This window comes from Tachyglossus aculeatus, chromosome 9, assembly GCF_015852505.1.
Source record: "Tachyglossus aculeatus isolate mTacAcu1 chromosome 9, mTacAcu1.pri, whole genome shotgun sequence".
NCBI classification, from domain to species: Eukaryota; Metazoa; Chordata; class Mammalia; order Monotremata; family Tachyglossidae; genus Tachyglossus; species Tachyglossus aculeatus.
The window spans coordinates 44,715,053-44,737,753 of NC_052074.1; the positions used below are offsets into that span (position 1 = coordinate 44,715,053).

The window sequence follows — 22,701 nt, forward strand, 5'->3', positions numbered from 1 at the left end:
GTTTAAAGGATTATTTTTAAGGCATACACATTTTACTTGAAAAATACAATTGGAAGGAAGGTTGAAGTCTTCTTGGATGAATTTTAGATGAAGGGCAGAACGGGAGTTAAATTGTAAGTGCCGTGGTAATATTAAATTAATCTTACTGTTGAGAGATTTATACCTGTGCTTTCCCTAGTGAGGTTTCTATTCATAAACGTTCATTGAGAGGGATTTTCCTGGCAGATGGGTAATTCTGAAATATGTCTTTTTGTGTAGCCTTTGTGACACTGAAAAGTCATACAAATCAGATTCAGAAACTATTGATCTGATCCGACTTGAAAAGCATAATTATCTCTAACTTCCTCCTTCTCTTATTTGTGGGTGTCAAATTTCGTATGCAAGAAATTACTCTAAAGGCTGTGTTGTGAATAAGATCTTCCCTCAAGAAATCATATTTCTTCTGGGAGCTGGCAGTACTGCATAGATCCAGCCTTGAGTATAATCATTTCAGCAAAGGGCTTGTTTTACTTAGTCTCCTCTAAGTAATTCCTCTTCCTATCTGATGCAGAGGACCTACTGTTGCATCTACCTTGGGAATCCTTCAACCAAGAAATTCCCAATTGAAATCTAATAATAATAATGATAATTATGGTATTTGTTTAAAAACATGATGGTATTAAGCGCTTACTGTGGAACAAGCACTTTACTAAATACTGGGGTGGATGCAAGGAAATCGGGATGGACACAGTCCCTGTCCTACGTGGGGCTCACAGTCTCAATTCTCATTTTCCAGATGAGGTAACTAAAGGCCCAGAGAAATGAAGCGATTTGCCCCAGGTCACACAGCAGACAGAGATAATCAGTCATTGGAGACTGGCTAGCACCCAGGGCTGGCACACTGGGTCCGATACACTGCCAGTTGGCATGGGATATGAGGCTTCTATGCTTTTTACGAGAAGCAGCATGGCTTAATGGATAGAACTCAGGACTGGGAGACAGAAGGATCTGGGTTTTAATCCTGGCTCCGCCACATGTCTTCTGTGTGACCTTGGTGAAGTCACTTCATTTGTCTGTGCCTCAGTTACCTCATCTGTAAAATGGGGATACGAGTGTGAGCCCCATGTGGGACTGTGCCCAACCATATTAACTTGTATCCACCCCAGTGCTTAGAACGGTGTTTGGCTCATCGTAAGCATTTAACAAGTACTGTGATTATTTGTATTATTATCTAATCTATTCCAGTGCCTGGTAGACTGTTCAACACCCAGTTATTAGTTAACAAATACCATAATGATCATTTTTAAAAAGACAAGTCTGTACCCTGATGGGAGCACTGTACTAAGTGCTCACACAGCAGATGCTCAATAAATATGATTGAATGAATGAATGACACCGAATGTATATCAGAGGGACCATTTGTCTGACACTGTAATTCCCCTGTATATGTACTTTGGCAGGAGATTGTCCACCTATGTCTAATTTCAAATTGACTTCTGTGGGCTTAAAGAAGCATGGTGAATTTTGAGGGGTGGGAAGGGGGTGATTCATATCTCACTTCACCAAGATGAGGCAGAAACAAATGCTTATTTCCCAATAAGATGAAAATTATGCGATGACTATATATGTCTGACTAATCTTGCTAAAATTGTCATTTGAAAAGTCCACGTCATTAGTCAAAATGAAAAGCTAATATAAATGATTGAAAATTAATAGCAGATCATATACCCCTTATTATATTCACTTGTTTTCATCTCATATAGGTGTGGCTACTAATCCACAGTTGTTAATATTTAGTGAAAGCCCATTTAAAAACCCTTCAGATTGGACAGAGTGTTGAAGTTCAGATGGGGAGCTTCCATGTCCATATTTTAAAATTTATATTGTTAGAAAGTGGAAACAATTACTTCATTTCAATTCAGTTTCTTTTCTTCCCTTCCAGACTGTAAATTAATTATGGGCAGGGAACGTATCTGCTAATTCTATTGTTTTGTATCCTCCCAAGTGCTTTGTAAAGTGCTCTGCACATAGTAAGCACTTAATAAATACAATAGATTGATTCATTTGTGAACATGCCAGTAAGCATCCTTGCAGATTGTTTACCAGCCCTTATTCTTGGATGGAAATTGACCACTTTGGAGGAGTGACAACTCACAGACTGAAAATGGCCCATTATTTTTCAATACCATTTGGGAAAACTAGAAAAACGAAGCAGAATCCATTAATTTTATTTCTTTTTTTCTCAAAGAGTATGGGTTGTTAACGTTACTCATCATATCCTGACTGGATTACTGCATCAGCATCATCCTTTCTCATCACCCAACCTCCTGTCTCTCCCCACTTGGGTCCATCTTCACCCTGCTGCCCGGATTATCTTTCTACAGAAACTCTCTGGACATGTCACCCCCCTCTTCAAAAATCTCCAGTCGTTGCCTATCAACCTTCGTATCAAGCAAAAACTCCTCAATATTGGCTTCAAAGCTCTCCATCACCTTGAACCCTCCTACCTCACCTCCCTTCTCTCCTTCTACAGCCCAGTCCATACACTCCTCTCCTCTGCTGCTAACCTTCTCCCTGTGCTTCATTCTCGCCTGTCCCACCATTGACTCCTGGCCCACATCCTTCTTCTGGCCTGGAATGCCCTCCCTTCTCACATCTGCCCAACTAGCAAACTTCCCCCCTTTAAAACCTTACTGAAAGCTCACCTCCTCCTGGAGGCCTTCCCAGACTAAGCCCCCCTTTTCCTCTGTTCTTCCTCCTCTCCCCATTGGTCAACTCCCTCCTTCTGCTCTACCTCCCTCCCAGCCCCACAGCAATTGTGTATATATGTTCATATTTATTATTCTATTTATTCTATTAATGATGTATATATGTCTATAATTCTTTTTATGTATATTTATGCTATTGATGCCTGTTTACTTGTTTTGTTGTCTGTCTCCCCCCTTCTAGGCTGTCAGCTCGTTGTTGGGTAGGGATTCTCTCTATTTGTTGCTGAATTGTACTTTCCAAGCACTTAGTACAGTGCTCTGCACACAGTAAGTGCTCAATAAATACAACTGAATGAATGAATTGATGAATAAATAATTTGCAAGGCTGCTTACTGACTTGTCCAAAATGAAATAATTGTTTGTAATAATAATAACGATGATGGCGTTTGTTAAGCGCATACTATGTGCAAAGCACTGTTCTAAGCACTGGGGAGGAGACAAGGTGATCAGGTTGTCCCACATGGGGCTCACAGTCTTAATCCCCATTTTACAATTGAGGAAACTGAGGCACAGAGAAGTTAAGTGACTTGCCCAAAGTCACAAAGCTGACAAGTGGTGGAGCCCGGATTTGAACCCATGACCTCTGACTCCAAAGCCCGGGCTATTTCCACTGAGCCATGCGGCTTCCCTGACCTGGATCCAAATGAGCTGGATCACTTATCTGTCCAAATCTCTTTTAACCTGGAGGGTGTATATTTGTTTATGCATATCTGCCATTATTGACTATAACCTCACTGTGGGCAGGGAATGTGTCTACCAACTGTGTTGTACTCTCCAAAGCACTTAGTAAGTAGATTGCTCTGCACACAGTAAGGGTTTCAGTGAATGCCACTGATGATGATGATGATGATTGTACGTGTGAATTTAAGGGTACGAATAATCACAGAGAAGTCAATCTGTACTAAGCCGAAGATTAACAACAAAGGCAGGATAAAGGCTTTATTTGATGAATAAGTTCCCTGTAATTATGGCTCCATAATTTAAATAAGCTAACTGTGAGAAGGGAATGGGCCTACCAACTATACTGCATTGCATTCCCCCAAGTAATTAGTAAGTACTCTACAACAGTAAGCGCTCAATACATATTATTGATCGATTCATTGATTGAATTAGCCTTATTTGCTCTTTTCTATTGTTTTAGCCTTTGAGTGGTTTAACCTTTGTGGGGCTTTTATACCCTTACAATGAATTCATAAATATTTACCCTTCCTTACCATTACAAGATTTAAAAAGTATACAAGTAACCGGCCCATTATCAGTAACTAGAACTAGACAAGCAGTACTAATTCTCTGCAGAAAGGTAGGCCGGATACTTTTAATACGATATCTCCAGTTGAATGGATGAATTTAATTATTCCTAACAGATGGGAAGTTTCTCCACTCAACATGAAGAATGGTCAACTCAGTGGCCCCGAAGAGAGACATTTTAAATCAGTGACTGAGAGATTAAGTGAAATTGGTTAAGAAAGGGAATGGTGTAGTGCAGTAGGAATTTTTCAGGGGAATTGAATGCAAGTAGAATTAGAGTTAAATATGCAGCATTAATGCAGTGGGGCGTATGGCCTGGAATTAAGTTTTGAGTCATGATGACCAGATGGCAGAAGGATTCTTTTCTGCCTAGTGTCACTTTTAAACACCCATTGCATAATTTTCACCCGAGAGAAACAATTTTGGGAATATCGCAAAGCAAAACTCTCCTGGTGGATAAGAAGCGGCGACTACTTTCTGAGCCCTGGAAGCTATGTTAGACAGTACTGTCATTCTGCGTGGCTTTGGTTTTGTCCTGATTAGAGTTCTCCGTTCACATTGGGCTCTGCAACTAAAAATGGAAATAGAGAATGGGGAAAGAATTCAAGGGAGAGCATTGTGGTCGATTAAAGTTTTGAAAAGTTCAAGCTATGGGAGAAAAGCCAAACAAATTAGGATAACATCCTTGTGAAGAGGATGTGTGCGGGGTAACATCTGAGCAGTATGAAGGAACACAGAGTAACAGCATTTTAGAGAAACAGTAGTATCTATTGAGAGCCCACTGGGGGAATTGAACTGCACTAAGCACTTGGGCAGTCCACAGCCAGCAGGAGACACATTTCCTGCCCCCAAAACCCTTACATTCTGAAGGGGACAGATATGACGATATTTACATTACAGAGTAATCAAAGGAAATGATTGACTGTTCAGTTGAATTGGATATATACAAAAGTGTTCATGACTTGGGATGCTGCTAGTGAAAAGAGCAGGAGCCTGGGAGTCAAAGGACCTGTGTTCTAATCCTGGCTCTGCTACTTGTCTGCTGTGTGATCTTGGGCAAGTCACTTAACTTCTCTGTGCCTCGGTTACATCATCTGTAAAATGGGGATTAAGACTCTGAGCCTATGTGGGACAGGGACTTTGTCCAATCTGGTTATCTTGTATCTACATCCCAGCACTTTGTACAATGTCTGGCACATAGTTAGCCCTTAAAAACTGCCATGAAAAAACTAGGCAGAGAAGGGTTAAGAGGTAGGATTTTAGGAGGGTATTTCTTGCTAATTCATTCATTCAGTTGTATTTATTGAGCACTTACTGTGTGCAGAGCAATGTAGTGAGCGCTTGGAAAGTACAATTCGGCAATCCCTACCTGACAATGGGCTCACTCTTGATCCCACACACATTCTATAAGCCATCTGACTTTTCTTTGCATCATTGTTTCTTGAAGGTCATGGAGTCTCGAGCTGGTGTACTAACTCACCTCTTCTGCTTTCTCTAAGACTTGGCAAGTTGAAGAGAAAGAAACCCTCAGGCACCCAATTTTCAATTCCATAGTCAGAATTCGACAGAATGAAAACAGGATTATTTGATCCTAATCTTGCTTCTTATTTGGGATCAATACCTGGGTTTCTAGGGAAGGGTTAGTTGTTTGTTTATATCACACAGACTTTAATATTGGATATTTTCTGAGCAGGAGATAGTGTTTTTATCATTAAATTTAAGTGTGATCTTGTTGATGGCACTTTTTTAGGAGGCTAGAATTCACATGGACCTTGCTATTATAGACACAAGAATATTAAAAATGATTGTGGGGGGGGTTTACCCTTACTATGTACCAATCACTGTGCTAAGCATTAGGGTAGTTATGATACAATGAGGTGTCACAGTCCCTTTCTTACATGGGCCCACAAGGTAAGGGAACAGATATATTATGCCCAGTTTACAGATGGGGAAATTCAGGCACAGAGAAATTATGACTTGTCCAAGGTGACAAAGCAGTCAAGTGGCAGAGCCAAGATTAGAACCCAGGACTTCTGACTCTGAGTCCTGTGCTCTTTCTGCTGCACCACACTGCTTCTTAAGATATATGGAAAGTCAACTTAAAAAATAATTATTGCAAGCCATGATACAACCCCAGGCTAGATTCATATAGCTGACACTCTCCATTGACAGGCACATGGGGTATGATTTAACAATAAATATACAGTGGCTTCAAAGTAGTTTCCTAATCTCACTCTTAGTTTTCATTTCTAAGGAAGTCTGAATATTATCCAGAAAATGGGACAACACTATAGAAACGGAAGCCCCTTTTCATCTTTGGCCTCAAAAGATGTAATCTGTAAATTATCGAAGATCTCCCTACTACCCTTGAGAATAAAGGAGGTAAACAGAATCTCGAAATATCAGTCTGCTACAGGAACAGGGGAGAGAGAATCTGCTTTCAGTGTGATGCATCTTAAGGCAACATTGTAAGTGAATATTTTCCCTTAGAGCCTTAAGTCTGGAACCTGGGAATCAAGGTACTGAATGAAAGATGGGGATTATTGGCAAATGTAAATGAAAGGACTCCTCTATGAATGTGTCCTGAAGAATATGGTGCAACTGAGGGAGAGTTGGAACAACAACAGTGAAACATCTAGGAGACTATATTCAGTATAAAAGAATCGACAGACATCTGAAAAATTTTGAAGGTGGCTTTCAGGAAATAGCAGCACGGAGGTTTACTGCTTGTCCTCTGGGTGGGAAACACTATTGGCAGTTTTATCGGAGAACACTAATTTAGTCCGTGGATATATCATGAGCCTGAATGGAATGTGAAAAATGTCCCCTTTTGATTGGGAGATCTGGGTAATGAAGAAATAGGCACTCAGCATTATTTCATCTGCATTCAAAGAGCTGTTTGAAAAGAGAGACTGCAAGTTTACAAAATTATTATGTTGGTAATGCCCTTTAGATGTAGGTGTATATCTTAGTTTCCTTGGAGGTCTTGTGTATGAAAAAGCACCTTGATTTTGATAGAATATACTCTGGTGTTACACACCCTCTGGTCACTCAATAAATGGCTGCTGACTGAATGCAGTTGGCTAAGTTATTGTATTTTTGTGAAGAAATATTGTGTGTATTTTGTGTCCTTAGAACAGGGTGAGAGCATCTGACAGTGTCTTTAAATTATACCACCATGCTTTGCTCATTCACTCAGGTGCTTTCCAATCCTTCAAATTGCTAGGTAAAATGGAATTCTGTTTTGCACTGGAGAAGAGAACTATCCTTGTTATTGTTTTTATTAGTACCAAGAGCGATTAAGCACCCAGGGGCCCTGGATATCTCAAGGCTGTATATAAAATAATGCTATGTCCCAGAATTTAAATAACTTGATAAGCAAATATTTCTTGTGGTGTGGACCTTAGGTATCTTACCAGAGGGACTGTGAAATGAATCAAATCAAAGCCCGTTAATGTGGATGGACGGAAAATAAACCTGGACTATTAGACTACTAGAGAAGCAGTGTCGCTCAGTGGAAAGAGCACAGGGCTTGGGAGCCAGAGGTTGTGGGTTCCAATCCCTGCTCTGCCAATTGTCAGCTGTGTGACTTTGGGCAAGTCACTTAACTTCCCTTTGCCTCAGTTCCCTCATCTGTAAAATGGGGATTAAGATTGTGAGCCCCACACGGGACAACTTGATTACTCTGTATTCCCCCTTCCAGCGCTTAGAACAGTGCTTGGCACATAGTAAGTGCTTAACAAATACTATCATTATTATTATTAACTTCTCTTATAGACCGTAAGCTACTCGTAGGCAGGGATCATGTCTACCAAGTTTCTTTTATTTTCCCAGGTGCCTAGTATGCTACTCGGGCTACAGTAAATCCTCAATCAATACCACTGATTGATTAGTTCTGCAGAGCAGTTTCCAAAGTCCAAGAGATTGTGCAAAGCATCCAGTCAGCACCCCATGTGTAAAACATCGGGACACTCAGACTCCAACAGTCCAGCATGGGGAGGGCAGCCAGAAAGGCCCTCTAGACAGTAAGCTCCTCTAGGGTATAGGTTCATTTTGGGCAGGTACTTCCCAAGCGCTTAGTACAGTGCTCTGCACATAGTAAGCACTCAATAAATACGATTGATGATGATGATTGATGATGTATCTGTTTATTATTGTAGTGTGGTCTCCCAAGTGCTGATTACAGTGCTCTGCACAAAGTAAGTGTTCAAAGAGTACAACTGCATGAAGTTTGTACCCTCCCAAGCGTTTAGTACAGAGCTCTGTACCCATTAAGTTCATTCATTCATTCAATCACATTTATTAAGTGCTTACTGTGTGCAGAGCACTGTACTAAGCGCTTCGGAAGTACAAGTTGGCAACATATAGAGACGGCCCCTACCCAACAACGGACTCACAGTTTAGAGGGGGGAGACAGACAACAAAACAAAACATGTGGACAGATGTCAAGTCATCAGAATAAATAGAAGTAAAGCCAGATGCACATCATTAACAAAATAAATAGAATAGTAAATATGTACAAGTAAAATGAATAGAGTGATACATCTGTACAAACATATATACAGGTGCTGAGGGGGGAGGAGATGGGGAGGGGGAGAGGAAAAAGGTGGCTCAGTCTGGGAAGGCCTCCTGGAGGAGGTGAGCTCTCAGTAGGGCTTTGAAGGGAGGAAGAGAGCTAGCTTGGCGGATGTGCGGAGGGAGGGCATTCCGGGACAGGGGGAGGACGTGGGCCGGGGGTCGACGGTGGGACGGACGAGAACAAGGCACGGTGAGGAGGTTAGCAGCAGAGGAGCGGAGGGTGCGGGCTGAGATGGAGAAGGAAAGAAGGAAGGTGAGGTAGGAGGGGGATACAGCTGAAGGAATGAATGAATGAGTGCATGGAGGCGCAATTCTCAGCACTAAGAAATGTTAAAAAAATCCAAACACACAACCCATCCTGCATCCTCTAGTTCTACTCACTTTGGGTCTGCCTGACTCCAAGTAACTCCATGTGGAGCAGTGTGGCCTAGTGGATAGAGCATGGTCCTGGGAGTCGGAAGGACCTGGGTTCTAATCCCAGCTCCGCCAGTTGCCTACTGCGTGACCTTGGCCAAGTCACATCACTTCCTTGTGCCTCAGTTCCCTCATCTCTAAAATGGCGATTAAGACTGCAAGCCCCACGTGGGACATGGACTGTGCCCAAATTGATTAGCTTATATCTACACCAGCGCTTCAAACAGTGGCTGACACATAGTAAGAGCTTAAAAAATACCATTTTAAAAGACAAAGCAGACAAAAAAGACAAAAACGAATCACTGTGGTGTCCTGGCTATGCATGCGTGCGGGCACACGTGGTTCTTACCTTGGTGAAGAACGTCGGGGAGCTGGCTGCCTTGGCAGTATTAATGGAGAACAGCTGAAGTGGCGGCATTTGGGTCTTTGTGCATAAGATCATTGTGGGCAGGGAATGTGTGCATTATATTGTTCTAGTATACTCTCCCAAGTGCTTAGTACAGTGCTCTTCTCACAGTAAGCACTCAGTAAATATGATTGGCTTACTGACTGACTGACTCTTTGGGGGGATCTTGGTGATGTGATGCTAGAGGGAAGACATAGGAGACTTTCCACCCAATCAATCATATTTATTAAGTGCTTATTGTGTGCAGAGGACCGAATTAAGCACTTGGAAGAGTACAGGATAACACAATGGGTAGACACATTCCCTGCCCACAGTGAGCTTACATTTTAGAGAGGGAATGTGGGCAGGTAATGTGTCAGTTCATTTATTCATTCATTGAATCATATTTATGGAGGGCTTACTATGTGCAAAGCACTGTACTGTTATCATCAGTACTGTTGATATACTGTACTGTTATACTATTATAACAGTACTGTTATACTGTTATACAGTATAACAGTAGTTATACTGTACTGTTATACTGTTATACTATTATACTCTCACAAGCATCTAGTACAGTGCTGTGCACACAGTAAGCATTCCATAAATATTAGTGACTCCAGAGGAGCTTAAAGTCTCAAGCCAGGGAGAGTGGCCAAGTTGCTTCTCTTAAATTTTAGCATCTCATCTTCACCACCATTCCCCAATTACAGCATGCTCACTCTAAAGGTATTTTTGGAGTGGGTACATTTTATTTAAAATAGTTTAATTTTAACAGATACATTTTCTATGAGTCTAAACCTTCGTGAAAAAGTCTCCTAGATGATCTTCATAGGGGAAGTTTTTTAAATCTTAACAACAGCATTTTAAGATATTGTTCTGAGACAATTTCATAATAAAAGCATTCAGAGAATGGTGCCAACTACTGTTTTTGTTTCTGGGAAACATTTATAATTAGAGCATATGCCAAAGAACCTTTTCATGGGGTTTAAGACCAAGATAGCTCTGACATGAACACGTGGAATTGTGAAGTCCTGAACAAGACCCATGTATTGGTACAGTAATTTGCCTTTCCTGACAAATGCTCTGTAAATATTTTCACGGCCTCACTAATTGCGAGCGGAGTCTGACAGGAGTAAATGCCTGAACCCTGCCCATCCATGTTTGACAGCTTGCTCTCCTGCGGACCTGGCTTCTAATTCCAGCTCTGCCATTTGTATGCTGTGTGATTTGGGCCAACTCACAATTTCTCTATGCCTCACTTAACTCATCTTTGGAGTCGGAGGTCATGGGTTCGAATCCCGACTCAGCCACTTGGCAGCCGTGTGACTTTGGCCAAGTTACTTCACTTCTCAGTGCCTCAGTTACCTCATCTGTAAAATGGGGATTAAGTCTGTGAGCCCCCCGTGGGACAACCTGATTACCTGGTAACCTCCCCAGTGCTTAGAACAGTGCTTTGCACATAGTAAGTGCCTAATAAATGCCATTATTATTATTATTATTATTATTATCTGTAAAATGAGGATTAACTCTATGAAACCTATATAGGGACAAGGACTGTGTCCAATCCAATTTTCTACCCCAGCTCTTAGTACAGTTCCTGCACGTTGTAAGCATTTAACATATACCATAAAAAAACCTTTCCACATGCATATTCCGGACCATTGCCTCCATTTTCCATTCCCTTTTGATAGTACCCTACAAAGTGAGTCTTTGAGTTCCTTGGTATCAGCTCAGTGACCGTGCAAAGCTAGAATGGGAGCTGTTGGTTTGGCTTCCAATAATAATCAAAGGATTATCCTTACCCATGTATTGTTTTTAATAATAACGTTAATAATGTTGGTATTTGTTAAGCGCTTACTATGTGCCAAACACTGTTCTAAGCGCTGGGGTAGATACAAAGTAACCATGTTGTCCCACGTGGGGCTCCCAGTCTTCATCCCCATTTTACAGATGAGGTAACTGAGGCGCAGGGGAGTGAAGTGACTTGCCCAAGGTCACACAGCTGACAAGTGGTGGACCCGGGATTAGAATCCATGATCTCTGACTCCCAATCCCACACTCTTTCTATTAAGCCACACTGCTTCTCATAATAATGATGGCATTTGCTAAGTACATACTATGCCAAGCACTGTTCTAAGTGCTGGGGGGGATACAAGGTAATCAGGTTGTCCCACATGGGGCTCACAGCCTTAATCCCCATTTTCTAGATGAGGGAACTGAGGCACAGAGAAGTGAAGTGACTTGCCCATAGTCACACAGCTGACGAATGGCAGAGCCGGGATTAGACCCCATGACCTCTGACTTTTAACGTGTGGTAGTTTTATCACAGTGGTTTTGTTAATTGCCAGGCAGTAGAAGAATGCATTTTTGTTGAGACCCATAAGTTTCAAAGTACTGTATGGAACCCACTAATAATGTTGTCCCTGTCATTAGAATCTTCCAATCTCATGAAATCTGACAAGAGGAAAGTGATCCTTTCACTCCTCAAGATAATTATGATGACTCAAAATCAGTATATCTTGAGAAGCCCCAATTAGCTTTCACAGGTACTATCTCAGGGGGCTACTACAAAGAAGAATGGGGGTGGGAAGGGAAGATGGAGAGTGGGCCATCACAGATCAGTCAATCAATCAATTGTATTTATTGAGCATTTATTGTGTGCAGAGCACTATCCTAAGTGCGTAGGAGAGTTTCATACAGAAGTTGGTAGACACGTTCAATGCTTACAGTTAGAAGGGGAAGATAGACATTAATGTAAGTAAATTAGGGATTTGTATATAAGTGCTGTGGAGGTGGGTAGAGGTCAGGGGGCATCATATTCAATTAATGGCATTTACTGGTACTATGCACTGTGCTAAGCGCTTGAGAGAGTGCAATATAAAAGTTGGTAGATATGTTCTCTTCTTACAGTGTAGAGGAGGAGGCAGATATTAAGGTAAATACATTATGGAAATGTACATAAGTGCTGTGGGGCTTGGTAGAGGTCAAGGAGCATTATATTCAATCAGTGGTATTTAATTGAGCAATAACTGTGTGCAGATCATTGTACTAAGCACTGGGAAAAGTGCAATGCAATAGAGTAGGAACTTATAGTCTGTGCCAAGGTTGTTCTGAAGGTACGCAGACACTGTGGCCGCAGAGCTGGAAAATGTTACCTCATGACTATTGGCCTTAACAACAGTTTCCCCAGTGAAGTCTCAGCATATTCTGAAAATGACTTTTCCAAACCCTCAGTTCTAACAGCACTTGGATATGTCTGGTCCAATGGGCTGAGCTTGCTTCGGTTTCACAGAAGAGTCTATCCTCTCCAGCTGGTGACTGCTAGGAGAATGTTCCCTCATCGATCGCCTAATAGGGGAAGCACTTCGGAGAGCTCTAGTTAATGTCTGCTGGATTGGATCCAGTCAGGGCTTATTGTTTACAGCTTTCCTGGGCACAAAATCCATTGCCTGAAATGTGATATAGAAAATAAGGTCAGGTAACAGAGCCCCACTGAAAAAAAAAGGGTTCAGTTTCATACAGTTACCTCAGGTTTATGATGAACGTTTAGGGTTTTAGAAAAGCAGTAATAAATATATTGACATTCACCTTGGCTGTGATTAAAGTTGCAGTGGGAGCTGTTCTTATAACTCACGTTTTATTGTTTTGGGTTGAGCCTAGAGCACAGGCTGGGGAGTCGTGAGATCTAGGTTCTAGTCTTGGCTCCAATATTTTCTTGCAGTGTGACTTTGGGTGAGTCATTCTCTGGGCCTCAGTTTCCTCATCTGTCCTCTCCCACACACGTAGTACAGTGTTCTGAACATAGTAAGCACTCAATAAATATCACTGCTGGATTTCAAAATGGGGATGAAATACCTGTTCTCCTCCCCGCCCCGGGTTGTGATCCCCATTTGGGCCAGGGGCTGTGTCTGCTCTGATTATCTTGTATCTACCCCAATGTTTAGCATATTGCAGGCACCTAAAACATACCATAATTGTGTTATTATTAGATCAATTCCCCTCACATTCCAGTAGAGATGTGGTTTTTTTGTGTCCCTTTTCTGCTAGGTCGCTAACAGGTGATGCAGTTATTGTGGGCACAAAGCTTTCTTTCTGATCTTTAACTACGCAGCAGTCCACTCCAATTGTGAATCCCATCTCCCAAGTCTTGCCCATCCTCCATCCCCGGATAGAAGGTGATCCTTTGTAGGTGGAAGAATTTTGTGCACCTCTGTATGCATGTCTAGTCATTTGTTTAGAGACTTGCTTAACCTAGTTATTTGTAAGCATTTCTGTCTGTCTTCCCCAGAATAGTGTAAACTCCTTGTGGGCAGGAAATGTTTCTTGTGCTTTTGCTGTATTTTCCCAAGTACTTAGCACAGTGCATTGTACCCAGTGGGTGTTCAACAAATGTTAATTTTACTATTCTGACAACAACTACTATTATTGTAGAAAGATTTTTAAAATAGGGAAAGGAAAAGGGAGAAAGAGACAAAAATGAGGTAGATACTTTGAAGTGAGGAGGAAAGAGAATGGAAGGACTGGATAATTTTTCCATTCTAAAGCATATTAGATTTTAGGGTGATCATCATCTTGAGTCCATTGTTGACAATTTCAGAACAATACAGACCTCTCTTCTGTAGTCTCTAAATAAAAATATCATGCCAAACTAAAAAAGCTTTGCCATTTTTAGACACTACCATTTTCAAATCCACCATTCTCCTGCAAAATAAAATGGAGCTTTAGTGACCTGTTTTTGTGTTTTGTCGGGGGTTTTGTAACTATGGTGTGGGAGAGAAAACCACAGTGAGAAGATTGAATGGTAAACAGACTGTCATTTTGTAGTATTTGAAGATCAGATAAACATTATTTGAAGATCAGATAAGCAACTCTAGGCGTACGCTTTTCTTTTTCTTGGTCCTCTCAATTGTCTGAATGTTTTTATATTTCTCCCGGTAAATGCAATCTCGAGGTAAAAGGGCACAGAAGAAAGAACTAGCAGTACTATAATTATTGAATATACCTTTCCCCAGGCCTTGTAAATAGTATCAACAGTTTTGCCCAGACCCACAAAAAACGATTTATAAAATGTCAAACGTGTGTTTAGTGGCAGGCCCTGTGGTGCAGAGTGTTTAGCTCGAGGAAAGAGGCTGCGGTCCTTTTTCTGCAAAAAGCCGCCAGCTTGTTAGCCATCCGGGAACTGACGCTTGCCAAGGAGGCATATAATTTAGGAGTCACTTTTCACATTGTGCTAGTGGGGATGTAAAGTGATTCTACCAGCGTGATTAAACACGATGCAGTTCATTCTCCTGCTACAAAGGGAAAAATGTGCTCTCCAAAATGTGGCATAATTAGATTTTACTTATAAACATCTCAGAGATACCAGAAGGTAGAAATTGCCTGTTCGATCTCGCATGCAGACATAGCACACTTCCATAATTATCCCAGCTCATCTTATTTGAAGACTGGTCCCCTGAGAGTGATACCCTCCCTGTGTTCAAACAAGGATGAAGAGCCAGGTTAGATCCTGGAGGTGGACGGTTGCAGTTTTGCCTGAATAAGTCCTGGTCAGGTTCAGGTTTTTCAATCATATATGAAGTTGGATCAGATCACCATATGGGATGGTGTATGGATCAGTCTCCAGAAGGAAATCTGGGGCTTGATCTGGTTTTCTTCTCTTATGTTAACCAGCCTATCATTCATCTGTATTTAGAAAATAAAAGAACTCAGACCCAAATGTCCATTAATTTAGTTGAAATCAGTCTCCCCCGTAAGATTGTAAACTTCATGTAGGCAGGTAGTCAGTCAATCATGTTTATTGAGCACTTACTCTGTACAGAGCACTGTACTAAGTGCTTGGGAGAATAAATAGACACATTCCCTGCTCACAACGAGCTTATAGAAAGAGGGAGCTTATAGTCTAGAGGGGGGGAACAAGGGTCATGTCTCACATGTAACCATTGTATCGTTCTAAGTACTTAGTACAGTGGTTTACACAGAGTAGGTGCTTAGCAGATAGTATTATTGACTGATTTATGAGATTGTGGTGAGCATCTGGCCTGTTGGCCACGCTTGTCATTGTGCTATGGAAACTTTCCATTTGACTGAATAATTTCTATGGATCCACATGGGAGATAGCATAAGAGAAGAACCATTTCCATATTTGAAGATGAAATAGCAGAAACTCCTCAGTGTGTGAGAGGGTTGTCTGACTAAGAACAATTTGAGGAGTGAAAAGATGGGGTTCCCGGGGAGTTTTAAGGTGGAGAGGCCAGGGACTTGGTTAAATTATGTCAGATAATTCTACCTGGCTGGCCTGGACTAGGTTTCTCTGGATTACTCTCCTGCTGTCCCTGCTGAGAAGCAGCATGGCAAAGTGAAGAGAGCACAGGCTTGGGAGTCAGAAGGTCATGGTTCTAATCCTGGCTCCGGCACTTGTCTGCTGTGTGACCCTGGGCTAGTCACTTGGCTTCTTTTGGCCTCAGTTACTTCATCAGTAAAATGGCGATTGAGACTGTGAGGCCTATGTAGGACAGAGACTGTGTCCAACTTAATTTCCTTGTATCCACCCCAGTGCTTAGTACAGTGTATAGCCAATAAAGCCAGAGCACATAGTAAGTTATTAATACCATTATTATTATTATTATTATTATCCCCTTTTCCACTTGGCTCAGCCCCACATCATCCTCATCTTATGTGCATTGCATGAAAATCTGAGACTGGGTTGTTGCCTGGAATAATTGAAGCCAGAAGGAATGACTGCATTTTAATGTTTACAGTCTGTGGTGTGTGTTTGAGCTGAATTAAACAGAGAGGAAATGCTCTGCTCACTCCATTATCTGGTTAGAAAAACTAATTTAAAATACAGCATGAAACATCCACCCGTTTTGCCATGAGAGCTGAAATTAATTTAAGTCCACACTGTCATAAAAAAAACAACTAAAAACAGAAATATTTGCAGATACCTCGTTTAACTCTTTTCAGTTTTCCCAACATTTGATGCCAAGTGCAGAGAAACAGTATTGCCTAGTGGAAAGAGAATGGGCCTGGGAATCAGAGGATCTGGGTTCTAGTTCTGCTCCACCACTTGCCTGCTGGGTGACATTGGGCAAGTCACTTAACTACCCTGTCCCTCGGTTCTCTCATCTGCAAAATGGAAACTCAGTACCTGTTCTCCCTCTCTGAGCACAATGTGGAACCTGATGATCTTGCTTCTACCCAAGAACTTAGTAGAAAGTTTGTCATATTGTAAGTGCTTAAAAGATACCACAATTATATGTTATTCATCATTATGATTATGATCACTTTTATTGGCATCACCAAAACTCTTAAATGTGGCACTGTAATAGTCCTGAATAGGACTGTACTAGTTCTGAAAAGTTTGGTCTGTGGTGAGGGACATTGAAATTAAAAAAATGTAATATTAATGGAAATGTCCTCATCCCAATTAAAAAATGTAACATTATGGAAAATGTCCTCATCCCATTAAGCTGATCTCCTAAAATGATGTTGAAAATATTAGCTACTTTCTGCTTGACCAACCACATCCTTCTTCTCTTTTTTTAATGGTATTGGTTAAGCACTTACTATGCATCAGGCATTGCACTAAGCGTTTGGGTAGATTCAAGATAATTGGGTTGGACACAGCCTCTGGTCCATAATAGGGCTCACAGTCTTAATCCCCATTTTGCATATGAGGTAACTGAGGCACAGAGAAGTTCAGTGACTTGTCCAAGATCACACAACAGAAAAATGGTGGAGATGGGATTAGAACCCAGGTCCTCTGACTCCCAGGGCTCTTTTCGCTAGACAACACTGATTCTTTAGTTTAATTCTTTTAATTCCATCATACTCTCCCAATCATGTAGTACAATGCTCTGCATACAGTTTGTGCTCAGTAAAATTGAAATAATATTGCTTTATTGATCCATGTCCTTTGTATGGAGAAGCAGCGTGGCTTAGTGGAAAGAATACGGGCTTGGGAGTCAGAGGTGGTGGGTTCTAATCCCGGCTCTGCCACTTGTCAGCTGTATGACTTTGGGTAAGTCACTTAACTTCTCTGTGCCTCAGTTACCTCATCTGTAAGAGGGGATTAAGACTGTGAGCCCCATGTGGGACAACCTGATTGCCTTGTATCTACCCCAGCCCTTAGAACAGTGTTGGCACGTAGTAATCGCTTAACAAATACCAACATTATTATTATCCTTTAGCCAGATGCTTTTTTATCTTCAACAAGAACATTCCCTCCAATCACATGGTTAGGTTCATTGGGTTGTTTTTTGAGCTTTTGGTGTTGAGTCTTGCCAAATTATCAATGTTGTTGTTATGGTGTTTGTTTAGTACTTACAATATACCAAGCACTGTTCTAAGCACTGGGGTGGATACAGGCTAATCAGGTGGGACCCAGTCTCTCTCACTTGGGCCTTCTCTATTCATGTGCATGGTGACCCCTTCAGAGAATGCCAATAGATTGACACATTTCTCTTTCAAAAGCCATGGTTGCTTTGCCACATGAGGTTAGATCTTTCTGTGTGTGCTACTAGTTTTCCAGATATAGAATTGAAACTTCTATTCTGTAGGAACATTTTTATGGATGGACATTCTAAAACCTCCTGTGTGGTGTGCATTTTTATGTATAGATTTCATCTATTTGGCTGTTTCATCAGGATGCCTTTATATTGTTTCTACTTTATGCTCTTTTTCTCTCTTTCAATACTTTTGGGCAGAGAATACCAGTTTTCTCTCCCTCTTAGACTATGAACCTCATGTGTGACATATAGTATCTCAATCCCAGTGCTTAGTATAGTGCTTGGCACATAGTGCTTAACAAATACCGCAATTATTATTATACAAGATACCCAGATTGGACACAGTCCCTGCCCCATATGGGGCTCACAGTCGAAGACAGAGGGAGAACAATTATTGAGCAGTCTTTTTACTGAGGCACAGGGAAGTTAAGTGACTTGTCCAAGGTCACATACCAGGCAATTGGCAGAGTCGGCAATAAAACCCTAGTCTCCTGAAACCCAGATCTGTGTTTTTTCCACTAGGTCACCCTGCTTCCAATGTCACATTTTTTGGGAGCATTCAAAAAAGAAGACGGCAAGGTACTTTGCCCCCTAGGAGCTTACTCTCTAAATGATTTCATTTAATTGGCTATTTTGAAGACAGGAAAGGAAGACTTGCTAATTTAAATGTTTCAAAGGAATAAAGGGTAGTGTGGAAAAGTCCACTATATACCCTGAGAGATATTCCCTAAATATCAATTAGAAATAACTGGGCCTCAAAGAACTGAAGAGAGTGGGAAGTTCAGCATGCTGACCGGAGACTGACTGTTTGCCAGAGTCAAGTGGTTATATAGAAAGGAAGGCATAATTTTCATTACCTATCAAGAAAATTCCCTGACTGACATCCATTAGATTGTGATTACATCTTATAAGGGAAGTGGTTGAAACTTCATCCTCTGAAATATTTATGTCTTGATTAGATGAAACTTCTCTAGGGAACAATTTGGCATTTGAGGATTGAAGGTCTCTTATTAAGTATTACATAATTACAAGGATCCATAGAGAACTGCATTGTGTTTATCACTTATGTTAGAACATGGACTTTATCCTTGATTATTATACCGTCTAAATTAAAGATGACAAAGTTGTAGACCAGTAAGAAGAGAATGGGGGTAGAAAAATGAGCGGGGAGAGAAAGCTCTGCGATATTGGGCAGGGAATGTGTCTGCTAATTCTATTGTACTCTCCCAAGAGCTTAGTACAGTGTTCTGTCCTTCCCAAGTGCTTAGTACAGTGCTCTGCACACAGTAAGCACTCAATAAATTCTATTGAATAAATGCCATTTATTGACTGATTCATACTGTGGTAGCTACAGGTTTAATGTCCAATTTCTAGATTTCTAGAGAAGTTCTCTCCAGTGTCCTGGTAGAAAGCTCAGCTCAATGAAAGGGATCAATGACTCTTGGTGGTGGAATTGGTGACAAGTCAATCTACCCACTTGGAATACTTTCATCCAATGGTAAATATTTTGAGTAGAACTTTGGGCAAAGCTACATTTCTAACATCATATAGAAAGATCAACCACACATTAGCAAGACCATTGTTTAACTCAAGATTGTACATTTTGTCTCTTTGCTTTTGAACACTATTTTCCAAGGTGAGTTTTACCCTCTCTATGCCCATCTGTTTACAACTCCTTGTCCATGTAAACTGTTGAAGGATTTCTAGAGAATATGCAGAGGGTAATCCATAACTATGGTATTTCTTAAGTGCTTACTATGTGCCAAGTACTGCACTTAGTGGTAGAGTATGTACAAAATATTAGAGGTAGACACAGTCTCTGTTCCACATGAGGCTCTCAGTGTAATAGAGAGGGAGAACAGATATTGAATCACCATTTTAAAGATGAGGAAAGTGAGGCATGAAGACATTAAGTGACCAGCCCAAGATTACAAATGGGTCATTGGTGGAGCTGGAATTAGAACCATGGTCATCTGACCACCAGGTCTGTGCTCTTTCCACCAGACTACACTGCTCCTCTATATTTCTATGATGGTAGAAAGATGGCGAGGCTCGTGTACCTTGAGAACACAAGAAGTACAGTTTTTTATGAGTTATAATGTTACTGGCTTCCCAAAATTTATGTCACATTTTCCTAGCTATCCATCACCATAGGGAAGCAGCATGGCTCAGTGGAAAGAGTGCAGGCTTTGGAGTCAGAGGTCATGGGTTCAAATCCCAGCTCTGCCAATTGTCAGCTGTGTGACTTTGGGCAAGTCACTTAACTTCTCTGGGCTTCAGTTCCCTCATCTGTAAAATGGGGATTAAGACTGTGAGCCCCCTGTGGGACAACCGGATCACTTTGTAACCTCCCCAGTTCTTAGAACAGTGCTTTGCACATAGTGAGTGCTTAATAAATGTCATTATTATTATTATTATTATCCAGTCGTCTCAGCCATTCAAAAGAATATTTTAGAAATGTCAAGTTCTGCTCCTCTCCTTAAGTTATTCTGGCTTGGCTGTGGAATTCTGTAGCCATTTCCTTAGAAGTTAAAGCCAGGTAGCTGGTAGTTCCTTTTCAAAAAACTCCATTATAATATCCTGGGTAGTCAGGCCACTTTTCTAATGCTTTGAGTTTATTCACTAAGAGGTTTTACCAACCAGTGTGTTGCGCATTTACTTTAGTAGTATTTCTATGGGGTGTCAAAATGAGTACATGAATTTTACCTTGAAAGTCCCACAAAGTAGGACTCTCATAGCAGGTACCTTGGGTTTTCCCCTGTCTTCTCCTTCTAAAGCCGGGATGTTCAGAAGATGTATGTTTGCAAATACTGCCTGCATTTCTTTCTGCAAAATGAAATCACTGAATAAGGCATTTCATTATCTTGTGTGTGTGTGTGTGTGTGTGTGTGTGTGTGTGTGTGTTGTGTGTGTCTTGCAGCGGTTATTTCCAGAAGCCAAGAAGGCCCAGGAGAGATGGGAAAGGCTGTACTCATTTCCAAAGATGACCAGGAGAAAATGAAAGAGCTATTTAAAATCAACCAGTTTAACCTTATGGCCAGTGATTTGATTGCCCTAAACAGAAGTCTACCAGATGTAAGATTAGAAGGGTGAGTGTGTCCAGTATTTTACAATTGTACAACTGTGTGCCCTCAAATAAAACCCAACAAAAACCCTCATATTTAAGACCATTACCCTCTTCATCATATCTACTCCACACTGAGTGACCAAGATGCATTCGAAATCTCACTGTGTGCAGAGCCCTGTTCTAAGCACTTGGGAGATTGCAGAAGAATTAGTAAACATGATCCCTGCCCTCAAGGAGTTAGAGTGATTGATCAAGCAAGGATATTTATTGAGAACTTACTATGCACAGAGCACTATAACTAAGCACTTAGGAGAGTTATGCGGGTATATGGGGTATTTAAATGCTTATTATGTGTCAACAGAAGGGAAGATTCATTCATTCATTCACGTTTATCGAGTGCTTACTGTGTGCAGAATACTGTATTAAGTGCTTGGGAAAGTACAATACTACAATAAACAGACACATTCCCTGCCTGCAACAGGAAGTCTAGAGGATTAGTTTACCGTCTAGAGGATAAACTACATTTGTGGAGGAGAACCAGCTATTTTTTCACACCGGTGTAACAGAAGGCATTATTTGTAAACACAGCAAAGTATTTTTTTACTTGATGGGTAAGGCGATCCCATTTGTTTACTATGTAAAAGTGAGTCCTCTAGTGCTGTCTTCCAGTTGCTTTTTTGAAAAGAAATCTTCTATGTTTATGGAAAATGGACTGCATCCTTTGGTGAACTAGGTCAAAGATTCACCACTGTGCCAATGTGATGGCAGTCTCTGCCTCCTGAGAGAGCCTAAAGCTGCTTTTTAATTTCTATTTGTCATGGCTAGAAGTAACTCATTAAACAATTTACACCACTTGACAACTCTGTTTCTCAGCCACATGTGGGGAAGTATTCACTTGGAACTAATAATCCTACATGAAAAATGCTGTTGGAAATTAAACTTGTGTTCGATTATTCAGAATCTATTTTCCAGGTGGGGGAACATAGTTAAAAAATGAATGCAATAAGACTCAAAATGTTTAGTGCCAATGTTTTCATTACTTAGGAACATTTCTTTAAAGAAAGGTAGTAAAATTTCACTGCCTATATCCTAGATGATCTCTTTTGAAATGAAGTGCTGGAACATGTACGATACATTAATCATTTTGTGTTATTTCATGTGTCATGATGTAATCCAATTCAGTATGCCACCTGGGAAACACTGATGGATGTTAATTCAGGAAAATGGTAACTTTTTCATTTCTCATAATCCTTTAATAACCATCAATATGCTAACAAATCAAAATTAAAATCTGAAATTTTATCACAAAGAACAGCATTGTTGTACATAACACCTCCCTTTAAAGGATTAGTGGTGGAAAAATGGCATGGAGCATTGTTATGAAACAGTTTATGTCTTTGATATATTGTACATCTTCTCTGTCCTCTGAACAGTTGGGCTTGTGTTACTGTGACAAACGATCAGTTAAAGGAGCTTGGCTAAAACAAATATAGAATTTACCATGTCAAACTGGTCTAGGATCCATAAAATTCTAATATTTTACCACATTCTCTTGATCAGATCCGATGGTTCTGTGGAAAATGGACTAAAAATGTTCTTCATTATTGACCAGGTAAAAGAAACCGATGGAATATACTAGGACCTGGCAAATCTTTCAAATGGTCCTACAAAAAACAAGATGGCTTTAAAGTAGTTGAGTTCAAGATAGCAAGTCAGAGATCAGAGATAAGCTATATAAATCAATGATCAAGA

General features: G+C 40.8%; 1 protein-coding gene across 1 annotated transcript in view; it reads left to right on the forward strand.

Moving 5' to 3' along the window:
• The window catches only part of GALNT13 (polypeptide N-acetylgalactosaminyltransferase 13), a 299,621-nt gene that overhangs the window by 123,994 nt on the left and 152,926 nt on the right, over positions 1 to 22,701 (forward strand). The window contains exon 3 of the mRNA XM_038751351.1: positions 20,803 to 20,971. Coding sequence (XP_038607279.1) covers positions 20,803 to 20,971 — 169 coding nt within the window. The remainder of the gene's footprint in view (positions 1 to 20,802; positions 20,972 to 22,701) is intronic.